This window comes from Macaca mulatta, chromosome 1, assembly GCF_049350105.2.
Source record: "Macaca mulatta isolate MMU2019108-1 chromosome 1, T2T-MMU8v2.0, whole genome shotgun sequence".
NCBI lineage: Eukaryota > Metazoa > Chordata > Mammalia > Primates > Cercopithecidae > Macaca > Macaca mulatta.
In genome coordinates, this window is record NC_133406.1 from 207477368 (window position 1) to 207500295 (window position 22928).

The window sequence follows — 22928 nt, forward strand, 5'->3', positions numbered from 1 at the left end:
GGGGGGCAGTGGGCGGGGGGGCGGGGGAGTGGTGAGGGGGGGCAGTGGCGGGGGAGGTGGGTGGGAAGGCAAAGCCTAGAACTGGAGAGAGAAGAAAGGAATGGCATGCTTGCCCGCAGGAGGAGGAGACAGGCGACAAGAGTGTGAGAAGTGCACTGTGCCCATGTGCCCAGGTTGCTGCAGTAAGTCTCTCTCCCCTGCATGGGGAGCAGTGGCTGTCCTGGCCTGTACAGTTTTTCTGTAAAGGAATGCCATGCTCCCTCAAGAATTTTGCCTTATTTCTTAACAAGATTTGAGTGTACACTCTCCACAGTGTCTGCCCTAGCTGCTGCAAAAGGAAAAAAGAAATAGAAATTATAACCCTGAAACTGAGCAGTACTGGGGAGATAGCAACAGGATATTAATGATGACTTTGGCTCTTTGTGCTAATCATGCTCTCATTAATTTGAAAAATTATATTTTTCCCCTCTTAAATGGGTATACTCTACAAGCAGAGGACTGAATGTCTGTGATGGGATGACAAATAAATATTATTTTTTCCATTTAGGAAGGAATGGATAGAAGGAACAGACTCCACACAGCTTCTGTTCTAGCTCATGCTTTTGATAGCTGTGGCTGTCTTTCAAGCGCACTTTCTCGCTCTCTTGATTGCTCTCTCAATCACGTAAAGGATAGAGGAGGGAAGGTCAGAATATGACTAGATTTTAAGTGTGCAATTCAGTATGATTAACTACACTCACAGAAATAGAACTGAGACTTGATCATCCAGCATGTAGATTATTCTACCCTCTTAATTTGCTGTGGTTGCTGCCCTATTTTCCTATTTTATTTTTTATATTTATAAGTACTTCAGTTGAGATTTTCTAGTGTGGAATGAAAAGCAAGAAATGAAACCCAATTCTGGCCAACATTTGGGAAAAGGGAGGTGAGACTAAGAGAAGATGTTGGTATTCTATGGGGTAGTCTGTGTTTGAATGGAACTCTCATTTACTGATTTGTTGCTTGATGATCCTTATAATTTCAATTGCACCTCATCTTTACAATTAGTGTTTCAGTTTCTGTGAGATCAGGAATTATACCTTCTACCACTTTTTACACAGCCTAATTTTCCCTCCCTAGAACATAAGATAAAGTGGATTTTGACAGCACCAAGGCATAGGAAGTACTTGTTGACTTTGCCGCTTCATTGATTCCTGCATCATCATCATTATCATAAGCATCCTTAGCAAGTCAGCAGCCATAATAAGGCCCAGCACTGAGTGCAGCTCAGGACAAAGGGAATTAATTCATGGACAAGCACCTTGCCCTATGGCAGTAAAAGCAGACATATGAACATAAGGAAAAATCACTGCTTAAAGAGTAAGGTCAAGAGTGCAGCTTGCAGGCTGCTACACTGCCTTGGAAATCATAAGCAGCTTGCTGCCTGCCACCTGAGAGGGCCTGGGGTTTCCAGACTCCCAACATTCCTGTCTTTTAGCCTTTACCCACACTTTTTTCAGCCCACAGTGAAATTCTCCCAATCTGAAGAAGGCAGCCTGAGAAATGATAACCCTGAAACTGAGCAGTATTGGGGAGATAACAGCAGGATGGTAATGATTACTTTGGCTCTTTGCACTAGTCATGCTCTCATTAGTGTGAAAAATTATATTTTCTTCACCTATTAAATCGGTATACTTTACAAGCAGATGATTGAATGTCTGTGATGGGATGACAAACATATTATTTTTCCATGTAGGAAGGAATGGGTAGAAGGAACAGCCTCCACACAGAAATGAAGATGTTTAAGAAGAGCATGGAAAAAGAAAAAAGGAGGAACTTAAACTCAGATCTGGGTGTGCCTCTCCCACCACCCTTTCCTTCTTTCCCAACCCCTCTCCACTGCCAAGCACACAGCCTCAAGGGAAGGTGCAATTTCCAGTTCTGTATTCAGACCATAGGATGAGCCCTGAAGGAATTTCTGGCCCTCCTTACTGACTGGGATAGGAGGTTCCAGAAGGTTCTGCCAGTTCTGTCTCAGGAGAGGCCTGATCTATTGGATCCGGGCAGTGTGAACCAGGCCACAAGAGCCAGTGCTTACAGAGCACGCAGGATATGCTTGGCATTCTGCTGAGCACCTTACATCATCACTTTTCTTTATATTCACCACAGCCCATATCCTATCACATCTAATTGATTAAGAAACAGGTCAGACAGGTGTGACATGCCAGGATTTCCTAGCTAGAAAGTGGCAGAGCCAGGACAAAGCCAAGTCTTTCTGATTCCACAACCTGAGATTTTGACCAAATTGGTCAGTATGGTACCCTCCTGAGCGTTAGGTCCAGAGGGCACTCAGTAAGTGCATACCTAATAAAGATGGAGACCTCAAACACACTTGAGCTCTTCTGGCTTTGCAAACTAAATTAACAAACACCTCAGTTTATTCGACTGCCTTCTGATGTACCTCTTCCTCTTATTCTATTCTCTATAGATTTCTTTTTTTTTTTTTTTTTTTAGACGAAGTCTCACTCTGTCACCAGGCTGGAGTGCAGTGGTGTGATCTCGGCTCACTGCAACCTCCGCCTCCCAGGTTCAAGTGATTCTCCTACCTCAGTCTCCCAAGTAGCTGGAACTACAGGCACACACCACCACGCCCAACTAATTTTTGTATTTTTCGTAGAGATGGGGTTTCACCATGTTGGCCAGGATGGTCTCGATCTCTTGACCTCATGATCCGCCCACCTTAACCTCCCAAAGTGCTGGGATTACAGGTGTGAGCCACCACACCCAGCCTTCTCTGTAGATTTTTAATCCTACTGCTTTCACTAGGTGGCTGTATAAATAGGGACAAATAGTAAATTCTCCGATGTTCAGTGTCCCCACCCCAAAGATGAAAAGGCAGATAGGGTGAGAGGTGATCCCTGAGATCACCGCTAGGGTGAACGTTATAGGAAGTCTGTCTCCTAGTTTTGCCTCCTCCGGCAGAATGAACAGGTCACAGGCTTTAGAATCAGCCAGACCTGATTTCAAATGTCAGTCAGTGAACCAAGTCTGCCCTGTGTCCTTCTGAGGGCGCGTGTGTCTAAAGACCTCAGTTCCCAAGTGGCCAGGCACAGTGGCTCATGCCTATAATCCCGGCACTTTGGAAGGTCAAGGCAGGCAGACCACCTGAGATCAGGAGTTCAAGACCAGCCTGGCCAACATGGCGAAACCCTGTCTCTACTAAAAATACAAAAATTAGCTGGGCATGGTGGCGGTTGCCTGTAATCCCAGCTACTCAGGAGGCTGAGGCACGAGAATCGCTTGAACCCAGGAGATGGAGATTGCCGTGAGCCAAGATCGCACCACTGCACTCCAGCCTTAGTAATAAAGTGAAACTCCAGTCTCAAAAAACAGAGACCTCAGTTCCCAAGTGGCCCCACCACAGACGGTTTGGAATGCTGATGTATATACTGCATAGTCGTCACTTGGTATCCACAGAGGACTGGTTCCAGGAATCCCCTTGGATGCCAAAATTCATGGAAGCTCAAGTCCCTAATATAAAGTGGCATAATATTTGTATATAACTGACCCACATCCTCCTATATACTTTAAACCATCTCTAGATTACTTGTAATGCTTCATACAATGTAAATGCTATGCAAATAGTTGTTACACTGTATTGGTTACGGAATAATGACAAGAAAAAGTGTACATGTTCAGTACAGACACCGTGTTTCTTAAATATTTTTGATCGATGGTTGGTTGAATCCATGGATGTGAAACCCACGGATACAAAAGGCCGACTGTGTGAGCATTCTCTATCTAGTAAGTGTCTGTCAAACCATTCACTTCTGCCTCTTCCCTCCTAGCATCTGCCTGCCCTTCTGCCATCTGAGCACCCTGACTGCGCCACACTGCAGGCCATGGAGAATGAGCTGCCAGTCCCTCATACATCTAGCAGTGCCTGTGCCACCAGCAGTACCAGCGGGGCCAGTAGCAGCAGTGGCTGCAACAACAGCAGCAGTGGTGGAAGTGGCCGCCCCACTGGGCCCCAGATTTCTGTGTACAGTGGTATTCCAGACCGGCAGACCGTGCAGGTAAGATTCTAATTGATCTGGGAATTATACTCCTTAATCATCTCCAGAGCTAGCAAGGAGGAGGTGTTGGCATGGTCTGGTGGGATAATCTAGATGTGGACTCTAGAACGGGCATATGGGAGTGAGTTCGTAGATATACATTTGTGTATTGTTACAGGGGGTGAAGGATGCAAAATGGCCCAGCCAGGGAGTTTGGAGGACACGTGTGTGAAAGTGTAAAGGGCAGACAAGTAACAGTAACAAATAATACATGACCAAGAGCTGCTCAGCCGCAACCCAGACCCACTCTCTAAATGACCATTGTCCGGTGAAGAACAAATCTCATTTTTTCAAAGACCAAAAACCAAAAAGAACCCCCAAATAATCCTTTGTCATTGCAGCTTTTTACCTTCTCCCCTAAAGCAGCAGTTGGCAAATGTCATCCACAAGGCCTTCCAGGTGGCAGCTCACTGCTCCTAAATGCAGTCAGGGCCATGCACTACCATCTGCTGTGTGCCTGACACGGTACTAAGCATTTTGCACAGTTATCCTTTTGGTTATTATTAGGCACAATTCTGTAGTTGAGAAAACTGGGGCTCAGAGAAGGTAATAACTTGTCCAAGGTCATTCAGGTAAAGACAAAAAAATTGAAGCTAACTCTCCCCAGACCTATGTTCTTAATCACTACAATTTTTTTTTTTTTTTTTTGAGGTTCCCGGATAATACAGGCAGAAAAGAGAGACCACAGCTGAGAAGTGTTTACTCGCAGTGACTTTGCTATTACAGTTTGGGTATACTAGAAAAGTGACCTCATCCTGCTTTGAACTTAGGCCCAGATAAGGGAATAGGGGAGAACACACAGCAGACAGTAAGAGGGCCTGAAAACCCGAGTTATGTAAATGACGAGTTGATGGGTGCAGCACACCAACAAGGCACAAGTATACATATGTAACAAACCTGCACGTTATGCACATGTACCCTACAACTTAAAGTATAATAATAATAAATAAATTAAAAAAAAAAAAAAAAAAAAAGACGACGCCATCAGATACCCTGGACTCTTCCCTGTCCCAGTTATTTCCACCTCGTGCTTAGTGAATCCATGTTTCCTGCCCCTACCTTTGCCCCCAACCCTTGCCCCCAACCCCAGCACCTGGCCCTGGCCCTGGCCCATCATGCATGAGGACCTTAGCTCTGAGTTCTAGCCACGACATTCAGATGTACCCACTCCTGCCATTCATCACAATTCTAGGCAAAAGGGGGTCTGGGGTTCTGCTCTGGCGAGTGGAATCACCCAAGGTTGCACGCAGAACCATTCTGGACTCCTCCTGTCTCCCTTCGTTGACATCCTTTTATGAGGAAGGGTCACAGGATCTCAACTACGCGGGCTGGACTGCTGGGGAGGTCACTTTCAGGAGTCTAATAGAAAGGCCTAGGCAAAGGGAATACTGACAAATAATTCTGGGAGAGCAGGAGGGAAAAAGAATAGAGTTAAAATAAAACAGGATCTCGGAGAGGGGTGTTCACATCAGAGTGGAATCTGGGGGCAGCATGTGGAAGAGTTGGGATGGGGATGTCTGGGGAGACGCCAGAGCCCACGGAGGATCTGCTATAATAACAGGCTGTTTTTACAGAACCCCAAATCTGAGCCAGAGGCTGTTTTGTCCTAGAGCTGTCAGCCCTAGAAGTCACACCAACCTGGGGAAAGCCTGACCTGACCCTGGGCCCCGTCCTGGCAAGGCTTGCTCGCCAAGATGGGGCCCACGGTCAGGAGCTACCTGTGGCCAGGGATTCAGCAGAGGTAAGGGTAGAAAATAGGGAGAAGCCTGGTCAGGGCCACTGCAAGGCATCAACTGGGAAGAGATGGCAGGAGGGTGGCCAGTGGTAGAAGGGAGGAGAAATGTCTCTGGGACTCACAGGGAGAAGACAGAGGATCTTAGGGCTAGGGAAAGGCACTCGCTGTTCTTTGTTCCTGGGGATGGGGAGGATCAAAGGGCAGCCTTTTATCCTTTCCAGGAGATTGGCCAATCCCACCAGGAAAGAAGGAATAAGCAGCAAGGTCAGGGAATGGGAGACAGAAGCTAAAAAGAGGGAATGATGGAGAGAAAGAGAGAGGGAGGGAAAGAATAAAAGGGGGCCGGGCACAGTGGTTCATGCCTGTAATCCCAGCACTTTAGGAGGTTGAGACGGGCAGATCACCTGAGGTCAGGAGTTCAGGACCAGCCTGACCAACATGGTAAAACCCTGTCTCTACTAAAAATACAAAAAAATTAGCCAGGCATGGTGGCAGGCACCTGTAATTCCAGCTCCTTGGGAGGCTGAGGCAGGAGAATCACTTGAACCTGGGAGGTAGAGGTTGCAGTGAGCCAAGATTGCACCACTGCACTCCAGCCTGGGCAACAAGAGCAAAACTCCATCTCAAAAAATAAAAATAAAAAAAGAATAAAAGGGGAGTGTGCTGTCCCTGTAGCACTGGTCTGCTCTGCAAGACCCAGGCAACCTTCTTCTAAGGGATTGATGGGACTCTGAGAAGCTGTGGGCCTGGGGAGCAGCCCCAAGTCTGCCTTACAGCCCCAGCCTCAAGGAGAAGGCGTTGCCTCCATCTAAGTTTTCCTGTGGCTGGCTGTTGCTGAAGCTGGAGTAGGCCCCCTGCTGACTTTGCTCTTCCCTCCACCCCCATTCTTTTCCCTGCCTTATTGAGCTTCACCCTTATCTGAGGCTGCAGAGTGACAGAGGGAGAGGAGTGCCTGACAAGCCTGGTGGAGACCCTTCTATCTCCCTGAGCCTCCCTCACTGCCCAAGAGTTGATTAAAGCAATGGTGTGCAGCTCTGATTCTCCTCACCAAGGCGGATGATGCAGGAGCAGGCCGTGCTGGGGAGGAGCTGCAGAGACAGGCAAGATAGATAAGGTTAGACTTGATGAAGAAGCTCTGCGAACAGCTGTCCTCCCACTGTTCTAGAGAGTGGCCATGGTGGCTATGGTGGTGGTCACAGATCTTGGTGTCTCCTGAGCAGTTACAGAGGCCTGGGGTAGGCAAGGCATTACTGCCAAAGGGGTATTCTGTGTGGCAGCTGCCAGCCTGGCTCTTCTCCCTCCTCCCTCCTCTCAGGTGATCCAGCAGGCTCTACACAGACAGCCCAGCACGGCTGCTCAGTACCTGCAGCAGATGTACGCCGCCCAGCAGCAGCACCTCATGCTGCAGACTGCAGCGCTCCAGCAGCAGCACCTCAGCAGCGCCCAGCTCCAGAGCCTGGCGGCCGTGCAACAGGTGAGATTTGGGAAGGACCTCAAGGCTGGTGCCAGGTGTCCTGGTTGTGGAAGCGAAAGGGAGAGGAAGCAGGCACTGCACCCATGCTTCACATCCTTCTCTTACTACAACCTAAAGAAGTCCTTGTGATGCGGGTACTACTGTCATTATCTCCTTTTAGCAGGTGAAGGACAGGGCCCTGGGTCATGCAGCTAGTGAGTGGAGTGGCGGAATGCTAGCCCAGGGAAGAAGTGCGGGGATCCCCTCTCCTAACCACCTTACCGCGGGTCTAGGGAAAGGACTGTGGGTTCCAGGGAAGCATTCATGACCGAAGGGCACTGCCTATTTATCTTGTCTGCCCGTTGTTGCTGTCTCTCCTCCTTAGCTGAGAACACATTTATTTATCCATTTAGAAAAACATTTTATGCACCTTCTGCATGCAAAGTTTATATCAGGCACTGGGTATACTGAGCACCCTGTCTTCTTGGCACTTCTAATGGGAGACAGCAAGTAAACAGGAACCAAAATAGCCAAGGAAACAAAATATTTAAATCTCTAAGTTATAATAAGCACCATGAAAGAGAAGAACAGATTGCTCTGACCGAAGGGCAAAGTGGACGGCCTTGCATTGCATGGTCAGGAAAGGCCTGTCTGCTGGAGTAACACTGGAGCTGACACTTGAAGGATGAGAAGCTGGCCACAGGGAGAAGGGCAGCTTGGACACTATTGCTCATGTCTGCAAATTCTCTGTGTGGGGGTGGTGGCTGGGTGTGATGACGGTGGCCGAGTGTGTGGCGGTGGCCGGGCGTGATGGCGGTGGCCGGGTGTGTGGCGGTGGCCGGGCGTGATGGCGGTGGCCGGGCGTGATGGCGGTGGAGCGGAGGGCTCCACACACCGAAGGCCATGGCCTAACAGTTGGAGTGCTCAGTGGCAGTGCCTTGCCTTATTCAGTCCTCTCAGCAATCCTATCAGGCAGGTACTGTTACCATCCTCACCTATTCACAGAGGATGCAGGATGCTTGCTGTGGGCCACACAGAGGCAGGTTGGGGGCTGACCTCCAGAGGCTCTTCTCCTTAACACCATCCTGCAGCACCTCCTGTGGATGATGAGAGCCCAGGAGTGACTGGGGGAAGTCTAGGACTCTAAGAGGAGTTTGTTCTTTCCTAGGCAAGCCTGGTAGCCAACAGACAAGGAAGCACTTCAGGCAGCAATGTGTCTGCACAGGCCCCGGCCCAGTCATCTTCGGTGAGTAGAATGGGAGAGCAGCAGCAGAGTCCACAGCCCCAGGACCAAAATGCCCAAGTTCCCAGACCCAATTATGGTGAATCTGTAGCCATGTAACATCACGGCTGGAATCCATTGCTCCTGCCGGGAAGAAAAAGAAAAGGACATGTCTCTTACTGACCTTTAGGTTAGTAACTTCCTGTCATCCTCCCAATGTCAGGGCTCTCTGTGGATAGCTCAGTTCTCCCAACATCGGATCCCCCTGCAACTCTGCACCAAGGTCAGAGATGGGGCAGGGCTGGGGGATGCTCCAAGGCCAAGGACCACAGATGGTCCTGAAGGAGGCTGAATAAACCAAGGAGCAGAAGAGGAGGGAGAAAGAAATGGATGAGGGGGACACAGTTCACCAACAGAACCTCCTGTCTCCTACCGCACATCAGATCAACCTGGCAGCCTCCCCAGCAGCAGCCCAGCTCCTCAACAGGGCCCAGAGCGTGAACTCTGCAGCAGCCTCAGGCATCGCTCAGCAGGCTGTGCTCTTGGGCAACACGTCTTCCCCAGCCCTGACTGCGAGCCAAGCACAGATGTACCTGAGGGCACAGATGGTGAGTACCCATGGTTAGGGCCATGGCTCAGGGGCACCAGGACAGAGGCAGAGAAGCTGGGAGCTGGAGAAGGGTGGGGAGGAAGCACTAGGGGCAGGGGAAGGAGATGAGGGGTGGGATAAAGAAGGGGGCCTGGAAGGCTGAGTGGAAGCTTTGGTACAGCCTCGAGGAGTCACGAAGGGTGGGGCTCCAGGCTGAAACAGAGAAAGTTACCTGCGATGCCACCTTTCCTTCGCCTCCTAGAGTGAAACAGAAGTGTCCCCTTATCAGAAACTCCTCAAAATTAATCAGGATGGGCAGAGTGGTTCATGCCCAGGTGGTCCTGGACACCCAGACATCCATGTGCTTGACAGAAATGGGGTCTTCCCCTTCCCACCATCCTTACAAGGACTGGCCACCTCTAAGTCAAGGGCCAAAGATGCTTTCCAGCTTCAGCGTGCCTCCATTGCCCTCCCAGCTGGGCCCCCATTCTAATCAGAGGTCAGGTGAGCTTGTTTGGGCAGGATGTACTCAGGATAGCACCAGTTCTTTCCTTTGTACCTGTCCCTGAGGGGTGCGAAAGTCCTTAAGAGCCTACCAAGTCCCTAAGATTTAGGAGAATGCCCTGGGAAAATGGCAGCATACTCCCTGGGTGGCAATAGCATGCAGCCTCAGCTAGGGCTCAGTCGCCGTGGGTCGTGTCTCATACCTCCCATTCTAAAGTCTGCTCCTGCGGGCCCTTGACACACTATCCCAAAAGTAACACAGTCCCACGCCTCTCTTTGCTCTTATGGCCAGGACGTAACCTTCGGAGCTTGTCTGGTCTTGGTCCCACACATTTGCTCTTGGCCCCAAGTTCATTATTTGAAGCCCATCTCCATCCCCAGGGAACAGCCTCTTAGGCACAAGGCATGAAACAGACTTCCATCTCCTAGGGAACTGGACAGACACACTGTGATGCTGCTGCCCAAAGCTGACTGTGTCTGCAGGTTTCTTGTCCCTGTGTTCTACTCCACTGGGGTCGTGACGCCTGCCTGTCTGCCTCCCTCCCCAGAGCAGGGCATACACCCACAGAGGAACAAGCACAGCTGCGCTATCGCAGAGTTCTAGGGAAATCACCCTGTCAAGGCACCAGCACATCCACACTGACGCAGAGCTAGACTCCCACGGAGGTCGAGGTGTCATGCAGAGAACACCATGGATCCTGCACCCCACAGGATGGGATTCAGACACGAGGACGGCTCCAGGCAGTCCGCTTCCTCTGCCGTTGTTGTCTCCAGGCCCCTCTGAACCTAACTTTGACTAGAAAATGACCAAAAGGATACATCGAACTTGATCCCCTGGAGGGCAGTCTCGTCCTGGCTCAGGCCTGGGTTCAGCAGGGGGTTAGACCTGCAAAGTGGTCCTAGGGCATCCGTCTCGCTTCCCAGGATGCTGAGGAGGCGGTGGCTTCAGTGTATCCTGGGGATATCGGTCTCCCCTAGGATGATCCCCTCACAGAGGGTTCTGAAGGGAACTCGGCTTTGGTGTAGCCCCAGAGCGGCTCTCCCCACCCACCCCTGCACCAAGCCTGGATCAGGACGCAACGAGCCTCTGGAGAAAGGCAGGCGCTCCCCCTGGACTCCCCCTTCCTTGTCTTTCTGCTTCTACCGTCCTGCCCTTCCTCATAGCCACTCCTGGGCTAAACAGTTGTGTCCTGTGGCTGAGTCCACATCGGGCAGGTAAAAGGCGCCTCGTTTCCTGTGATTCCAGGCCCAGCCAGGTAACCTGGTGCAGGTAGCTAGGAGCCTAGGCGGCACTGTTCCTTTGTCCCCTCAGCTCATCTTCACGCCCACGGCCACCGTCGCTACTGTGCAGCCTGAGCTCGGCACTGGCTCCCCCGCCCGGCCCCCCACCCCCGCCCAGGTGAGGACTCCATGCTTGTGGGAGGGCAGGGGGGTGGGCACCCCCGTAGAGGGGCACTGATACTGGGGAGGGGCACAAGGAGAGGCTGGGATCAGCTAGGAAAGCAGGCGGGAGACAGGACACCCCAGTGCCCCCAGGCCTATGCGTCTACCCTCCTCCAGAAGGCCTCGGCCCCTCCTGGCTCTGTTTTGTTCCTTCAAACACAGGTCAGGAGCCAGAGGGCAGCCTGCTGAGGCCAGCATGATTGCCAGGGAGGGCTGGGCTGTGCTACCCTCCATGCTTTACACCTGCCCCAGGATTGCTGGTCTGGCTGCTGCTGCTCCATAAGTGGAAAGTCCCACTCTGGTTACACATGGTACCGCTGCCAGGACTCGAGAAAAATGGCATGGAAGAGGGAGCAGAGATATGTCCTGCTCTACTAGGAGTGCACAGATACTACTGTGGCTGGGAAGATTCTGTGGGCAGCGGGGGAAGGAACCCCTACCACTCGCCTCCCCCCATCCTCATCTACAGAATGGGGAGGGCGATGGGAGAGGGCTGTTAGCAGGATTTTCAGTCTGGCACAGCCTCCATGTGTCCAGCAGAGGGCGCCAGGGACCAGGCTGAGTCAGCATGCCGGCAGTCTTGGAAGGGCCGGTGGCAACCTTATTCTGAGACAAGATATTTGCCTGGTGACCTTGCTGGTCAGTTAACTTCCACTTTTGCCCTGGCCTTTTCCAGTGCGGGAAGCCCCATGCTCCCCGACGCTGGGAATTATTTCTGGGTGGTGTGCATCCAGTCCTGAAAGTGTAGGGGAGGAGGGAGGTCAACAGAAGGGACAGAGCCCTGCCTCCCCACCCCTGCCCGCCCAGCTGGGCAGCAGGCCTTTCTCAGAACTCAGCCTCTTCTGCTGCTGGATGCAGTCACAGTGAACTCTCTGGCCCTCTTTAGCAACTCCACGTGCTTCTGGTTCCTCTTCCAGCCCCTAACACATTCTCTCTCTCTCTGATTTGACAACCTCCTGTTCTATTCAGCCATTCCTGGATCCATCCCTCTCTCCCTCTTAGTTGTGTACTGGCATTGCTCCTACCACATTCTCTGGACTCCCACAGACCCCTCTTTTCCAGGTACAGAACTTGACCCTCCGAACACAGCAGACGCCAGCAGCAGCAGCCTCAGGCCCCACCCCCACTCAGCCTGTCCTGCCCAGCTTGGCCCTGAAACCCACGCCAGGCAGTGGCCAACCTCTGCCTACCCCAGCACAGAGCAGAAATACTGCTCAGGCTTCCCCCGCAGGTGCCAAGCCTGGCATAGCTGACAGTGTGATGGAGCCACTCAAGAAAGGAGATGGCAACAGCAGTGTGCCAGGGAGCATGGAGGGCCGGGCTGGGCTCAGCCGGACGGTTCCTGCTGTGGCTGCCCACCCCCTCATTGCACCAGGTAAGGTCTTCAGGAAGCAAGAATCCTTTCCCAGAAAACTCAGGGCCATGAGTCAGAAGGAGACTTTCAGACTTTCCTTTTTCCCATGGATTTGCAAAGATACCAGCCATGGGTCTTTCTCTTCTCCCTCCCTGTCTGGAAGAGTCCATCAGCTCCTGGCTCTGTGCCATGCTTCTGGTCTAACTTTATGCAGGGCAGCCATGTCAGTTGGAATAAAGGAGTCCTTCTGCACAGTGGGCACAGCGATGAATCAGGGTACACAGCCACAGCTCTGGAGCTGTGGGCACAACCTGGAGTGGCTGGAGGCGGGCAGTTGAACTATTTTGAAATTCTCCAAGACTCAGCAAAAAGGCCAGGGGCTAGCCAGAAGCATGTGAGAACCAGACAGGGAGATGGGAATGTAGGAAGTTTATTTTTTCTCATCATTCAGCAAGCATTTGTTGATTAGTATTTGCCAGTCATGTTGCCAATTCTAGGTGTGCAGAGATAAATGAGACTCAGGTCCTGCCCTCCACAGTCTAGCTGGGGAGACAGATATAAGTGCAGTGCATATGCCATAATGGATCTAAGCTCTGAGCACTGTCAGAACAGAGGAGCTATCTGGCCTTGAGGAGAGGAGCTAGGAAAGGCTTGCCAGTGAGGGTGACACTTGAGAATAAATCTAGGAGCTTGCTTGTGAGGCAGGTCCAGTGAATCCACATGCCCTGCTAGACCCCTTTCCCTGCCTACTAAAACTATCCGCATGCTGCCCATTGTAGGCAATCTTTCATGGGAACATCTGCCAAGAGCCCAAGAAGCCAGGCCTATCGGTCTAGGCAACAAGACCACGCTATTTTACCATAGAAATAAATAGAGTGGCAGAGCACACGGCTTTGCATTAAAGAGAGAGTCACGCTGATCGCATCCCTGAGACAACCACTAACCGCAGTCCTCTCTCAAACCGTTTTACCATGCAGTCTAACCTGCGGGTCTTTTTCTTGAGAAAATACATTAAGAATATATCTCAATACATCTTTGGCAAAATAGGATAGGATTTTTTTCCCCTAAAGGAGTGTGCAGTCAAAAGAAGGGAGCCAGATATAGAAGCAAATCCATTCCACTTCATAAATTCTATTTTAGGACTAAGTACCAGGCACAGTGTGGGCACAGATGGTCAGCTGCCTGCCAGGCAGAATGGGTCAGAGACGCCATCCCTCAGAGGACACTGCACATGAGCCTTGCGGCATGAGCACGTGACCCGACAGAGTGGGGAAGGTTCCCAGGCAGAGAAAAGCAAAGCAGTGCACATGGCACTGAGTTAGGAGGAAACGGGGTCAAAATCCCTCATTCACCTTCTCGAGGCTTCAGAAATCACCCAGGGGCAAAGGGTCAGTCGCTGCATTCCAGCAGTCACCGCTGAGCCAAGAAAGGCGCCTCCCCACGGAGGCCTCACAGCCCTGTGGCTTCAGATGTTTCTCACTGTCTGGCATGGCTTTCTCCAGAAAGTGGCCCAGCCTGTTCCTTTTATGGAAAAAGAAAGTCAGGCTCAGAAGGGTAGACTGGGGGCTCTTTCAGTGCGTTGAAAGCAGCTTGGACTAGAGCTGAGACCCCAAATGGGCACTTCTAGTTTCTCGTTCAATCTGCATATGCCCTGGAGGACTATCTGCATCTCAAGCCTTCCTGAGAACCCCCTTCCGGCCCAGGCTGAAAGTAACCTCTTTCTAAATCTAAGCCAGCACCCCAAGTTCTAACGCTGTTGAAAAGAAAGACTAGTTCTTGGGTTCCTCCTAAGGCTGCTAGGCAACTCAGTTCTCAAGAAAACTGGACAGAAACAGGACCAGCATTCACAGGACGTCCACCATGTGCTAGATAACGTGCCCTGAGTTGTACGCATCACGCTTCTTTAAACCCTGTAAAGATCCCTGTCCAGTAGGTGTCCTTATCCATTTTACAGATGAGCAAACTGAAGCTCAGAGAGGTTCTCCAGGAGCTTACTACAGCTGTCATGCACTCAAAGTCACCTAAGTAGTAAGTGGCAGGACTGGGGGCCGAGTCAAACACTATTCTTCATCTCAAGCCAGATTGTCCCTCTCAGTTCTTACAGTAATCTGGGGCCTCCTCAGCCTTTCCTGTTTCTGACCCAAAGCTGAAAGAGTCTGGGGAGGTCTAAGCCTATTCAGGGTTTGCAGAGTCTGGTGGAGACCCCATGTAAAGGTAAACACCAACAGGTGACAGGCTTGAGGCCCAAGGGCCTAAGCCTAACAGTGCCTGGCTAGAATGCAGTGCAGAGACCAGTGGCTTCACAGAACTTTCTCTGGAGCAGCTGTGAGCTGCAGTCCCACAAAGAACCTCTTCCCAGAGACACAAAGCAGTGGGCCTGCATTGTTCTGCCTCCCACTATCCCGTTCATTCTTCCTCTCTCCCACCCCTTCCTCTCTGTAAGCCTGGAGATTGCGCTTCCCGACTCCCACCTCCCAGATGGAAGGCAGCTGGGGAGGTTTAGTAGGGGAAGATCCTCTCAGGGCTCCTGGACAAAAAGGACTGAAATCATTCTTAGGACCTAGTGCAGGGCAGCCAGGAGCAGCACCTGTCTTGGGCTACACAGTTCCCTGGGCAGAGGTGACTTCTGGCCTCCTGCCCAGCCAACCCACTGTCAATGAACCAAGGGATCTGAGAGCAGGAGAGAAGAGCGTGCTTGAGCATGCGCGTGTGTGTGTGTGTGTGTGTGTGTGTGTGTGTGTGTGTGTCTGGGAGAGAGAAAGCAAGCGAGCGTGCACGCATTTTTTGTTTGTTATTGGAGCATTTTTTGAGCTGGCTGGCTGGCTGCCCCCAGGGAAAGTAACCAGTGGAGACTTGCAGTGGGGTAGTCGGGGAGTATGGCAGAGAGGAATGTGTTCTCCTGGGGGCTGCTTCCTCCCAGAGCAGGCAGACCCTCCAGTCCCAGCTGGGACTGCTCCCACTGACAGCTGTTTGGGGGCAAAGCCCCTCCCCCATGGCAAGCTCCCTGCTGTTCCTGCTCCTGTCACCTTGGCAACCAGCTTCTTTAGGCTCTGCAAATAGAAAAGGTCCCTTATGCCGAGAAAAGGGGTGGGGGAGCAGGTGGGGGAGGGGAGTAAGGGGCGGAGAACACAGCCTAAGAGGCTGGGCTTTGGAGGGGAAGGAGAAGGGCCTGGCTTGCCCTTCTCACTGACATGAGGACTGAGCAACGGAGGGCAGAAGAGGGGCAGGCAGCAGGGGTCCCTTGGGCCTGGCCTCCAGGGAAGCCGAGTCCTAAGGAAGTGGGCCACAGCCCCAGATAGGAGACTTGGTTTTTAGAGTTCTCATTCTAGTGGATAAACTCCTGGCTTTGGGTGCACACTCAGGCCCAAAGGTGAGGAGAAAGTTGCTGACCGGGAGGGATATGCTGTGATAAAAGGGAACTGTCGGGTTGTTGAAAAGCTGGGGCCCTTTCACCCAGCTGGGCCTCCAGATGCCAGGTCTTTGTTCTGCATCCTCAGCCCGCCTCAGGTCTCAGCTGAGGAGCGAGAACTCTGCTGGAAGGCCACACAGCTGCTTTGTTTGAACACAGAGAGCGTTTTGTGCAGGGGCAGTGATTTCTGTCTGCGATAGGCTGGACAACGCGATGTTGCTGATTCTAGGATTCTTGGGCACCCTGTTTCCCTCCCAAAGCAGCCTCCAAAATGCAAGCACACTTTTACCTAAGGAATCCAATAAAAACCAAAGCATACAGGTGGGACTGTCATCCGCTAGAAATCCCCAACGATTTTGATGTTAAAATCATGAAACCAGCCATGGAGGTCATTTCAACTATCCATGGTAGCACCAAATTTAGATGACTAAGAATCTCTTTTTATGTTGGGAGAAAAATCCAGATGATATAGGCTATCAGTGGAGGAGCTTTATGTTTTGCTTAACATCTTTCCCTGTGCATACGAGCCTGTGTGCGTGTATGTGTGAGAGAGAAAGCCGACTGACACACAAAGGGACTTGGCCTTGGTGGATGTTTCTTCTTTCCCAAAATTCTTCATGCTAGACTTCTATTAGACTATTTCCCCAGTTGCTGTGGACTAATAATAATACTTACCAGTTAAAGAACAGCCATGTTCCACGTACCGTACTAAATGCTTTACCTACATATCTCACTTAATCTTAACGGTGATTATTCCATTTCACAAATGAAAGAGGTATGGCTCAGAGTCACTGTCATCCCCAAACCATTTGTCCCTTTAATTATGTGGCTCAACAGATACTCATTTAGCACCTATTATGTGCCAAACATTACGCTGAACACTATGGGTATTAAAGAGATGAACAAGAGTTTAAATTCTAATGGGGGGCTGCAGAAATTTGAGTTGTGCTTTGAAAAATGAGTAAGTTTCAAGAATGGAACAGGAGGAAGAGGATCTCAGCTGGCACTGGGAAGCACCTAAGCCCAGAGTGGCTGTGTGCGCGTGTGACCATCTGTGTGTGTAAGTGGGACCCTCCTTCCTTTTCCCTTGCCCTCTGCCATTAGCTGTGGGTCTCCTAAAACTCAGTCCTGTGGCCTGTGTTTCACTCACAGAGGAGTTTGTTGGTTCATACCTTTCAGACATCCACCACCTGTCTGCCAGTGACTTCCTAATACACATCCATCCCTGTCCTCCTCCCTTCTCCCCATACATTTCAGCTATCTATAGGATAGACATCACCCCACCTGCATACAAGTTTTTTTTTTTTTTTTAAATTTGGAGAATTTGTAAAACAAAAACCCTGCATCTTCCTCTCTGGAAAGGGCCCCTCTACCGTATCCTGAGCACTGTCCACAATTGCAAGGTCCTCCTGCACCCCAGACTCACAGAGTTATTTTGACTTCACATTCAGATAACTGGTAGTATTTTTAAATACTACTGAGCATTTACTGAGCATCTACTAGGCATTGAGCAAAGGCAGTGAACCTCTTTGTGGTTTAAACAAAATATTCCGTTTGATACTAACAACTATGTGGTATGTATCACCGTTTACAGAACAGCACGTCTAGATCCGGAGAGGTTAAGCAATTTATCTAAGATTGCACAGCCTGTTGGTGTCAGAGCCACCAGGGAGGCAGAGCGTTACAGTGGGAAAAGCAGTGGGCTTCGGAGTTAACCTGGTTTCAGACCCCAGTTTCATCACCTATTAGTTTAATGACTATGATCAAGTTACTTCAGCTCTGTAAACCTCCATTTCCTCATCTGTAAAACAGAGGTGATTATATTTCCCACAGGCTGTAAATGACTGAGATGGCCTGCACAAGTGACTGGCACAGAGAAAACCCTCCCTCATTCCCACGCTCCATCGCCACCCAACTTGTCACCAGTTTGTCACCAGGTTCTGATGACATTTCCTCTTGTTTTGGCTTCCTGCTTTACTTAAGGCCTGCTGACGGGATGAGGCTTAACTGATCGCCAGGACATCCTACTCACAACTGCTAGAATTATCTCCCTCAGAGACTGTTATTTCCTTCTTGTTTAAAAACCTTCTCTGTAGCCCGGCACAGTGGCTCATGCCTGTAATCCCAGCCCTTTGGGAGGCCGAGGCAGGTGGATCGCTTGAGGTCAGGAGTTTGAGACCAGCCTGGCCAACATGGTGAAACCCCGTTTCTACTAAAAATACAAAAATTAGCCGGGTGTGGTGGCTCATGCCTGTAATCCCAGCTACTTGGGAGGCTGAGGCAGGAGAATTGCTTGAACCTGGGAGGCAGAGGTTGCAGTGAGCCGAGATCGTGCCATTGCACTACAGCCTGGACATCAAGAGCGAAACTCCATCTCAAAAAAAAAAAAAAAGAAAAAAAAAGTTCACTGTGTCTTTACGTCCTCCTTGATCAGCTGGAATGCCTAGTCTATAGTAAGGGCTCACTAAATATCATGTTAATGACTTCTGACTGACTATCTGACTCCGTGGGGGACCTTCAAGACCCTCCCCCCACTGCCCACTGCACCTCTCTGACTGCTCCTGGTGTCCTCATGCAGACCCTCTGTTATGGCCAAGCAAATATGCTGTTGTCTCTCTCTCCGACTCCTACCCCTTTGTGACTTACTTGGCCCTTTCCCTCCCTGCCTTCTGGCATAACAATCCCCTTTTGTTGTCCATGTCTCCAAGATTGCCTCCAGAATTCCCAAATGCCTGCAACTAATACTCCTAGGCTTGCTGTACTCGCTCGTCCTTACTGACTTTTGTTATTCACTTGGCCATCAGCATCTTGTAATATGCAAGGCACCATGCCTCACCTGTCAAATGAAGTCAAGTTTCCCTTCACTTACTGCATTGTACAAGTCACTTGGAAACTACTCTCAGTTCTTGCTTGTAAAATAAAAACACTTCTCAATTGCTTCATGGGCTTCTTGTTAGAAATAAATGAGATTTAAATGACAAAAATTCTTTGAGAAGTTCAAAGCAACACACAGTAACAGATAGTATTTTAAGAATAGCTACCATTTACTGAGCATCTACTAGGTACCAAGTGTTGAGCAAAGGCAGTGAATCTCTTTGTGGTTTAAACAAAATATTCCATTTTATACTAACAACTATGTGGTATGTATCACCGTTTACAGAACAGCAAGTCAAGATACAGAGAGGTTGAGCAATTTATCTAAGATTGCACAGCCTATCAGTGTCAGAGCCAAGATTTAAACCCAGATCTGACTGACTCTAAAACCCAGGCCTTTATCCACTTATGCTATACTGCTATCCTCTGCCAAGGGCAGGCTAGGGGCAGAGATGCAGATAACAGTTTCTTTTATAATGCTCCAAGCTGCTTAGCAAAGAATCCTGTACACAGCCAGTATTTGGTAGTTTTTCCAGAGGGCTGTAGAAGAGGCCTGAAAACGTTCAAGCATAATCAGACTATCACAGAGTGCCCCTGCAGCTGGCAACCCAACACCGTTTTATAAGTTTCTTACAGGGAAACTTCCCTTAGCTCTACTTCCCCTATCAAACTCCTCCTGACCCCAAGCCAAGGGAATGCATCACGGAAAATTTGTGTGGCTATTGCTTTAGAGTTTTCCAAAAGGAGCTTCCTTGTCTATTCTTGTGTATGCGGAGCACTGATCTCTAGAGCCAACCCCAACCTTAGTTCCCTCCTGAAGCCTAATCACATGAAACATCTTTAGGGATGAGCTGCCCCTAGAAGGTGCTAGCATAACTTAGACCCAGCCAAAAACTGCCTCCTCTTCTGACTCCTCTCTGTTAGACACCTTGGGGTTCAACTATACATGATGACCTGGAGATCCCTGAATTCCCCACAGTATTTTATGCCTCTGAGTCTTCCCGAATGCTGTTCCTTTTGTCATCTTCCTAACTCTGAATCATGTTAAACACTTGCTCTGGGAAACCTTCTCTGCTCTCCTTCCAAAGCTGAATCCCCTTTTGCGTGTTCTCAATATTCTGTGCTTATCGCCTATCATAATATTTACCAAATTATGCTGAGAGTATCTGTCTACCATCTGTCTCTTTTACTAAACTGTAATCTCTTCTAGGGACCATGTTTTAGCCAGTACCAACCATAGTACTTGGTGTGTGGTGGGTGCTTAATAAGTTGTTTGTTGAGTGAATGAATGGTTGAAAGTATATCTTCCCTTAAGAGTAGTGGCTAGTAAAAAGATCTGCCATTCCTCTCCCACAGGCATACTCTCCTTGCCTGTAGGCCAGGTAACATCAAACTCTAATCAATTATAGTAGACTTCTAGGAAAATGAGTGCATAAGTAGTCCTGCAACTGTAGCTGGTATGCTTGCAGCTCCCATATACTTTGAGGCAAGAGTCCCAGCATTTCTGGGACACTGAGCTGTTTCTTGAATACTTGAAGCCTTGAGAACAAGTTTTGTAGGATAAACAAGTCCCACCATGTTGTCTGTCATTCATTCATTCATTCAGCAGTATTGATTGAGCATCTACTAAATTCAGGATATTTTGGAGGAAACAAATGACTCACATAAATTCTGCCTACCAAAAGAGATAAGTCACTTACTGAAATAACTCTGAGATAGGTATAACCCTTACCTCTATTTTAAAGATGATGATGGCCGGGCGTGGTGGCTCAAGCCTGTAATCCCAGCACTTTGGGAGGCCGAGACGGGCGGATCATGAGGTCAGGAGATTGAGACCGTCCTGGCTAACACGGTGAAACCCCGTCTCTACTAAAAAATACAAAAAACTAGCCGGGCGAGGTGGCAGGTGCCTATAGTCCCAGCTACTCGGGAGGCTGAGGCAGCAGAATGGCGTAAACCCGGGAGGTAGAGCTTGCAATGAGCTGAGATCCAGCCACTGCACTCCAGCCTGGGCAACAGAGCGAGACTCCGTCTCAAAAATAAATAAATAAATAAATAAATAAATAAATAAATAAATAAATAAAGATGATGATACAGAGGTACAGAGAGGTCAAGTAACTCACTCACCCCATGTCACACAGCTGGTAAGCAGCAGAGTTGGAATTCAAATCCAAGCATTTTGGCTCAAGAGCTCATACTTGACTTCTGGGCACACTGCTTCTCTGAGGGCAGTGCAAAGCAAAGCAGCCTGAATGTCATCTCAGAGAAAGGGGAAAGTCCTGTCAGCTGTAAAGGCCAGAGAATGGTGACTAGAATTTGATATGTGGCACTCTAGACAGTATGAGAAAAGGCATATACTCTGTACAGGGTACAGTGAATAGTAAAGATTGCTTGGGTCAAATAAATAATAAAAATTACAAGGGTGGTTTATGTTGTAGAGATCCTGAATTCTTGCCAGGGGCTTTAGACAACTGTAGACAAAGGAGAGTCCCTGGCAGTTTTTAGTGAGAGATCAGATCTGTGCACTAGGAAGATTAGTTTGCACTCTCTAAGCTGGATTACAGAGAGAAGAAACTGGAATCAGGAAGACCCTTTACTGCAATACTCTAAACAAAAGGATTTTTTTTTGATCCAGGATAATGCTGGAGTTAAATCATGATCTTTGTTTTTATTAATCTCAAAAAGTTAAGGATGTATTAATATATACCCCAAATACCTTGGGGTCTCTGATCTATATGAATTGATTCAAGCCTTATGAGCTTGATTTCCACCCTTGGTGTATAGTAGCCTAGTTTATCCTAAAACAATTGCTTTCAGTTTTCCATGAGCAGCACAGGGTGGGGAGAGAATGGGATAGGAGAGGAAGCACAGGAATAGAAGCCAGGACAGCAGTCCCCTTTCCTGGTCTTTTGGGAAAACAAATGTGTGTTTATGCTGTATAGATATAGAATCTTTTCCTCTGTAACCCTTTTTCCTCCTTACTAACCCTGAATTGTAAACTACTTTCCTGCTATAGCCACTCAATCAAATTCTAGATGTGGAAGAGATTTATGTGATCACCTAGCCCAGACCTCCTCTTTCACAGGTTAAACTCTGAAGCCCTGAGAAAGAAGAGTACCTTGTCTCAGGCCACACAGCCAGCAAGTACTGGGGCATGCCATTGATCCTCTCAGCCTCCCTGACCTGGACCATCTCCAGCTCCCACCTCACATGGGCAGCCCCTAAGAATGATTCCACATTCCAGGGGCAGGCATCCATGATTTTGCATTAAGGGAGAAAAAGTTTTGGTTGCGTTTGCAGTGATGATGTCCATCATTTGCAGATCGTTCTGGCTGTGGGCGCCTAACAAAGTCCTGTGTGGCCTCTTCAGTGTCTCCCAGGTGCCTTATCAACAGCCTTCTCAAAAGTGCCTGATTGTTAAATTCTGACCCATTCAATGTGAGATAAGGAGACACGGCTTAGATTGGGGTCAGGGACAGTTTATAATTACCAAATGCCTGCTGGCATTTCCACAAAGGTTCTGCCATCAACCCAAACCAAACACACTTCCCTCAACATCACACTGGTGTCCAAGTTTCCCAAACCCGTCATTCAGTATCCTCCATACTAAACCCCTATGGGCCATCCATAGTCCGTCTCTCTCTGACTAGACAGTCACCAAGACCCATTTTGCTTTTGCTTTGTAACATGTCTTATTTCTGTCCTTTCAAATCCTATTGGAATTCTGCTTGGAATTCCATGTCGGGCTGGGATGAGACCATTCAAAACTTGCATGTGAATAGAAAAATTCAAGAAGGAAGACACCTCCCCTAACTCAGTTTGAAACCTGCTTACTTTGCATCCGTTGCATCACAGGATCCTTTTAAAATGTGAGCTCAGGACCCAGAATTCACCTTTATCCTTACTGGCTTGAGGCTTTCATTGTAAAAGTCCATTTGCTGGCCTCCAGCTGTGGCCTGCCATGCATTTGGCTAGCTCTCCAGCCGGGGAAGTCTCTGTAGAGGGCAGTTTTTAAACAGGACAGATTCAGCTGAGCTGCTTCGTCCTAGGCTGGCCTGGCACTAGCCAGAGGGTGATCTGTGTAAAGACAATCTCTGAGCTGAATTTCATGAATCCCTACTCTAAACAAGGCATGAGCTAGACACTGAAGGGATTACTAAAAAATATAAGAATTCTCACCTCAAAGAGTCAGCCAGCTTAAAATGGAAGAGGGAAAGCTAGTATAGCAACACATGGCATAAAATAAATTCC

At 49.3% G+C, this 22928-nt stretch overlaps 1 protein-coding gene across 13 annotated transcripts in view; it reads left to right on the plus strand.

Moving 5' to 3' along the window:
• The window catches only part of PHC2 (polyhomeotic homolog 2), a 112086-nt gene that overhangs the window by 56104 nt on the left and 33054 nt on the right, over positions 1-22928 (plus strand). For 3 of the 13 annotated variants that reach the window (XM_015134686.3, XM_015134675.3, XM_015134697.3), the window contains exons 2-7: positions 3828-4055; positions 7145-7303; positions 8451-8528; positions 8948-9112; positions 10844-10996; positions 12103-12415. In XM_015134686.3, the coding sequence (XP_014990172.2) occupies positions 3882-4055; positions 7145-7303; positions 8451-8528; positions 8948-9112; positions 10844-10996; positions 12103-12415 (1042 nt within the window). In that variant the 5' untranslated portion in view covers positions 3828-3881. Of the gene's footprint in view, positions 1-3827; positions 4056-7144; positions 7304-8114; positions 8259-8450; positions 8529-8947; positions 9113-10843; positions 10997-12102; positions 12416-22928 lie in introns of those variants that run through there. The other 10 variants (XM_028836295.2, XM_002802297.4, XM_001107739.5 and 7 more) reach the window with 6 other exon arrangements.